Raw genomic sequence first — 6000 nt, forward strand, 5'->3', positions numbered from 1 at the left:
CGGAAGCGTTTTTTTCTCCAGTATTGAGACCCTATGACGAATCTCAATACCGGAAAATAGAAACGCTAGTGTTAAAGTAGCCTTAATCAGGTGAGCCACAGATATGTGTCTACACAAACAATAGGGAGTTCGCTGGTGACAGATTCCCTTTATTGTCCCGTTTTAGACTTTTTTTTCTTTAAGCAGCATATGTGGCATAAAATAAAATCACTTCCCAGCTCAATATGGTGGCGTTACTGGGTGGAAAGGGAGTGTGGCTTAAAATGAGAACACTTGTGCCAAAAGTTTAGCACAAAGCCCAAAAATAGTTGGTGTAAATTTAGACAAAGGAGTCTATAGTTAACAGTGTGATCCGCTGTGATATATTTTCTGCATGTATAGACCACCTTTGTCTAAGTTTACTCTGTCTACATTTTAACCCCTTCCAGAAGTCTGGTCTTTAAGCTTTTCCTGACGTGGGGATTTTCATAATTTTTTTTTTTTTTTTTTTTAACTTCCTGCCTTCCCAGAGCCATAACGTTTTTTTTATTTTCCCATTTACATAGCCATATAAGGGCTTATTTTTTGTGTGACAAGTTGTCCTTACTATTGCCACCACTTAATATTACATAGGATGTAGTGGGAAGCGGAAAAATAAATCCAAATAGGGTGGAATTGGGGGGGGGAGTTTTTTTTTTTTTTTTTTTTTTATAAATGCGTTCACTATTCTCCCGGTCAGTATGAATCCGGCAATATCACATGTATAGTTTTTCTTGTGTGTTAATACTGGGGAAAAAAATTCCATTTTTTTTTTTTTTTTTTTCTTATAGTTGTTCACGGAGATGTGCTCACTTTTTGAGGGATGATCTGTAGTTTTTGCCATTTTAGGGGCTGTGTGACTTTTTTTGGGGGGGAGATGGTCATGAAAAAAACAGTGAATCAGCCATAATTTTTTTTCTTTTTTCCCGTTACGCCATTCACTGTATGACCTAATTTTTTTTGTATTTTATTAGTATGGGTGTTTTCGCACGTAGCAAAGTGAATTGCAACTTGTACAGAATAATAGAAAATAGTCCATTCTGTACAGAAATTACTATATCCCAGTTTTTAGTGATGCCACCTGCTGGACAGAACTGGGATATACTAATAATGAGCCTGGAAGCCTAGCACAGGCTCTGGCTTATTAATAGAGCAGGGCTCTTAACCCCAATCTCAGTCAGGGGAAAACGTGTCTGACTAAGGCCTCCTGCACACGAACGTGTGTGCCCCGTTGCAGCAAAGCACGAACACTGACCGTGGGGCAGCAGATCACGGACCTATTCACTTTAATGGGTCCAAGATCTGCATGTTCCGCAAAAAACTAGGACATGTTCTATCTTTTTGCAGAACAGAAGTACGGGACCAAACCCCTCGGAAGCACTCTGTAGTTGTTCCGTTCCGCACCATTCCGCATCTCCGGATTTGCGGACCCATTCAAGTCAATAGGTCCGCATCTGTGATGTGGAATGCACACTGAACAGTGCCCATGTATTGCATATGTGGTTCACAATACGGCAACAGGACTTCCTACGGTCGTGTGCAATAGGCCTAAGAAGCATGCACTTCCTGGTTTTAGCCTCCTCAGATGCTGTGGTCATATTGGACCATGGTATCTGAGGATTTAAATGTCTGCTGTCGGCATTACTGCCGATCGCAGACATTAGCTGCGGGTGCCTGCTGTATTTATTAAAAATTTGGGGGGAGATGATGTAATGCCATTCACCATATGGGCTTTCTTCGTACATGACTTTAAAGATGGTGCCCGCTCCACTCCAGAGCGGGCACCATCTTTAAAAACATGTATGGCGGATGTCTGGAAGGGGTTAAAGGGAATGTGTCATCAGAAAATGACCTATTATTTAAATCACATTTTTTATGTTTATCACTAATTCACTATTTCTTGGTAGGTGGTTGACGTACTACAAGTACAAACTATTAACTGCCTGAATAAAGTTAGTTAAGTACGTTGGGAATAAAGTTCAGTGAAACAAACGCTGCACGCCTCTGATGGCCTCCCGCATTTACCACCAGCCTGATTGTTAGACTTGGTGGAGAACCAATTTTTAATAGTTTATTTAATAAAATGTACTTTATTCAGGCAGTTAACATATTTTTATGTTTAACAAATTTTATTATTATTTTCGGTGATGTTATTTTTTATTTTCCATGTGAATCTATATATATATTTAAACAAAACGCGTAAAATTCAGCAGTTTTCACTATGGCCTCTAAGCCTAATCATAGGCGCCACTTCTTGGTCTGTACAGATCACTTTACTGCAGTTATCTCCTTATCTGTACACAGAGGTGATATCATTACAGGCAGAATTAGAATGACAGGTAAGACAAGATCCACCATTCGCAACAGGTGATTGTCCAAGCTTATCTGTTCTTCGCTTGTGCAATGACCTCTGCACAGATCACAGAGCATGCCTAGAAAACTTTCCCATAGAAGTCAATGAAGTCCCCTTCAGTCAATTGTGTCTATGGGCCATGGGGCTGCCGTAAATCAGTTTTTAATGCTTTGTAAAGGCTGTTAAGAACAGCTCTGGCAAGATGGCTGCCCCCATAATAATGTTCAGGAAACAGAATAAACAAATCTGCAATCAGAAAATAAAAACATTCAAAAAAAATAGTGTTACTATCTGGTTTTAACTTGCAGATAAAAAATTTTGTGACACGTTTCCTTTAAAGATGTCAAGCGCAGCGTTTTACACAGCAAAGGCCCAGGGGTAATGTCTACAATTGACGGACATTTAAACTCTCTGATGTCATAGTCAAATGTGACCACGGCATTTAGGAGAGTTAATCCGGGAGATGCGTGCTTCCCTGCCCGAGCCGCCTTCCCCTGGCTGAGATCAGGCTTCCAGGCAGATTTACTAGTATATTCCAATGCAGGACTGTAGGTGGCAGTACTGCATTATATGGAATACTGAATTTAGTATATTCCAAAGATATGAATTATAGAATACACAATGCATTCTAATGATTGCATGTTATAGTTGCCTAGGGTGACTTAACGTGAAAAAAATAAAATAGATAAATTCAAATCGCCCCCTTCTCCCAAGAATAAAAACAATAAATATATGAACAATGAAAAAATAAAAATCATGGGTATTGTCAAGTTCACACCATTAAAATAAAAAAATATTTACCCTGTACGGCAAACTGTGTAATAGGGGAAACAAAATCAAAATGGCCGTTTCACCTTCTAAAATTTTTTAATAAAAAGTGATCTAAAAGTCGTTCTTACACAAAATGGTATCAATAAAGACTACGGCCTCGTTTACACTTCAGTGTTTGGTCAGTGATTTCCATCAGTGATTTGTGAGCCAAAACCAGAAGTGGAGCCTCCACAGACATGAGGTAGAAGGGAAAGATCTGCTCCTGTTCTGTGTTTAGAGTTGCACCTAGTTTTGGCTCACAAATCACTGATGGAAATCACTGACCAAACACTGAAGTGTGAACGAGGCCTACCAGTTGTTCTGCAAAACATGAGCTCACATATAGTTATGGGGGGTCAGAATATGGCAATGAAAAAAATAAAAACTAAGTGTGGTATCTCTGTAATCAGATAGATGTTAAGAATGAAGGTACCCGGTTGTTTTTACAACATAGGGAATGCCATAAAAACAAAACCCATAATCCTGTGGCGGACTTGCATTTATTTTATTTTTTCAATTTCGTACAATTTTGAATTTTTTTTACAGCATGCCACTACCTTGAATTAATTAAAAAGTACAACTTGTCCCACAAAAAATAAGCCCTCATACAGCTATATGAACGGAAAAATAAAAAAGTTATGGCTCAGGGAAGGCAGAGACTGAAAAACACAAAAGCCGAAAATCGCTGAAGGGGTTAAATAGGATCGCTAAATCTGCCCCATTGTTACTTGCTCTCACTCTTTCTCATGCTCTTTCTACTTTTCTCCCTCTATCGCTCTGTCTCTTCCTCTCTCGCTCTCTCTTCTTAAGCCCAATTTCACAAGAGCATAATATGGGCTCAAGTCCTGTTCTGACTGCAGGTCTAGACATGAACTTGCAATATCATAGGGATCTAAAAGCCGGGACGTGCAACCAGATTACAGGTGCAGAGCTATGCCCGTAATACACTCGTGAAATTGGCCTGTGTTTGCTTTTTTCCTATGTCTCTCACAGTCTCTTCTTGTGTCTGTCTCTATGCTTATGCATATTTTATGTAATGTGTGTGTGTATATAGTATAGTATTTTATTTGCTGTTTTTCATAGATTTTAATCTCTCCTGTTATACAGGCTACACACCAGCATTGGCATGTGCCCCAAATAAAGATGTTGCTGACTGTCTGGCCCTCATCTTGGCCACAATGATGCCGGTGTCATCAAGCAGCACAATGCCATCTCTAACTTTAAATCACTACACCAATCCCTCAAAGACTGTCACATTTGACTCTTTGCCTCTCATGAGAAGTGAGCACAGCTCGTACTGCAGTTTCAACAATATCGGCAGGGAAGACGGATACCCGTACACAGAAGAAGACGAGCTCAATGATTCAGACTCTGAAACCTACTGAGGTTTTTACAGGAGCCCAGATTTTTTAAGTTCCTTGATTTGTGCAACCCGAAAGAGTTTTCTTACCTGTTCTGCCACAGTGGCCAGAAGTTTAGGGGTTAAATTATCACCTTAAAAAAGTGTTTTTTCTTTTTTCCTTTTTAAAATATACACTGATTTGATGAATAACTTTGCAAATGTTTTAATCTTGACCCATTTTGTTGGATAAGAATATCCTTTCTACATGTGAATAGATGTCCTTTACGGAAGCTGTCGTGGAAATGGAGGATCTGAAGGACTTTCAAGCAGTCGCTACTGTTTTATTTAAAGTTTTATTGTCCGTGTCGAGAGGATCTTTTATAATGCGGGGCATAGCAGACCAGTCAGCAGACTCCTACTATATTGTACAGGAAACACTATAATAAACCTTGTATAAATAAAATAAAACAATTTTGATGGCAATAAATGAATTTGGTACATCTGGCATTGTGTGTACATCCATTTGCCAAAGGACCAAATAACTTTTTTATTTCTTCGAATAGTTTTTGGATGTAAATTGACTGGAATCCGTTAATCTAGAACTGTGCATCTAATCTTTTTTTTGTTTCTAGGTCTTGTTTCTGTCCATGCCGAGAAATTTGTCCAGAATAGGATTTATTTTCTTTTTGGATAGCAGAAGTCGAACTGGACGATTTGTCGAAACTTTTCCTTGCTGTTCACTGTTATGACATTGGATAATGTTGTATGAGGAATCAATAATTGTCGTGTTTTTCTGTTACGGCTTTTAAGTGGCACTAGTGGCATGTTCCCAATAATGAACGTATGTGGCAGGATTCCTCATGTTCATTTAGTCAAGTTAAAATAAAATCTGAAAACTGAATTATGACTGGACACGAACGGCAGACGTTTTATTGTAATGTGAAGTAATTTTTGAAGGCTCGTGACCACTGCAAACCAGCATAATGTCTGCCTAGTTAGTCATTGACTATGATAAGATGCCCAAGTTGACCTTTATTTTCCATCTTTTTGAAACGATTGTGAGCTCTCTGTGATTCTGTTACTCTTTTTACATTGCTTCAGGGGAGGGTTGGAAGGTAAAACTATACTAGGTCACCGTAGAATTCAAAAAGTTTGGTTCAGTACAACCATGGCAGCTCCGGGTTTGGAAACATAAGGCAGGAAACACACATTTGGTGCCGTTTTTTGTGGGTTTATTTGAGCCAAAGCCAGAAGTGGATTCAGCAGGAAGGAAAAGGTTAAATCCGGTCTTTTTATTTCCTCTCCCTTGTGAAACCACTCCAGGATTTGGCTTTAAGAACTGAATGTTTACCGGCCTTGTAGGGGGAATGAAAGGGTACCGTATTACTTTTGTAAGAGTACCTTTGGTAGGTCCTTCATATTCCCACACTTAGCCTTCTTTTCTTTCCCTTACCATAATATTTGGCGTTTTTGTTAA

The 6000-nt window shown here is 39.0% G+C and overlaps 1 protein-coding gene across 8 annotated transcripts in view; it reads left to right on the forward strand.

Annotated features, from left to right (window-relative positions):
• ANKRD28 (ankyrin repeat domain 28) overlaps positions 1–5797 on the forward strand; it is a 146596-nt gene extending 140799 nt beyond the window's left edge. For 4 of the 8 annotated variants that reach the window (XM_044294927.1, XM_044294921.1, XM_044294923.1 and 1 more), the window contains one exon: positions 4265–5797. In XM_044294927.1, coding sequence (XP_044150862.1) covers positions 4265–4566 — 302 coding nt within the window. In that variant the 3' untranslated portion in view covers positions 4567–5797. Of the gene's footprint in view, positions 1–2322; positions 2386–4264 lie in introns of all 8 variants that reach the window. The other 4 variants (XM_044294922.1, XM_044294926.1, XM_044294928.1 and 1 more) reach the window with 3 other exon arrangements.
• The last annotated feature ends 203 nt before the right edge of the window (positions 5798–6000 follow it).

The sequence above is a fragment of the Bufo gargarizans genome, chromosome 5 (genome assembly GCF_014858855.1).
Source record: "Bufo gargarizans isolate SCDJY-AF-19 chromosome 5, ASM1485885v1, whole genome shotgun sequence".
Lineage (NCBI taxonomy): Eukaryota > Metazoa > Chordata > Amphibia > Anura > Bufonidae > Bufo > Bufo gargarizans.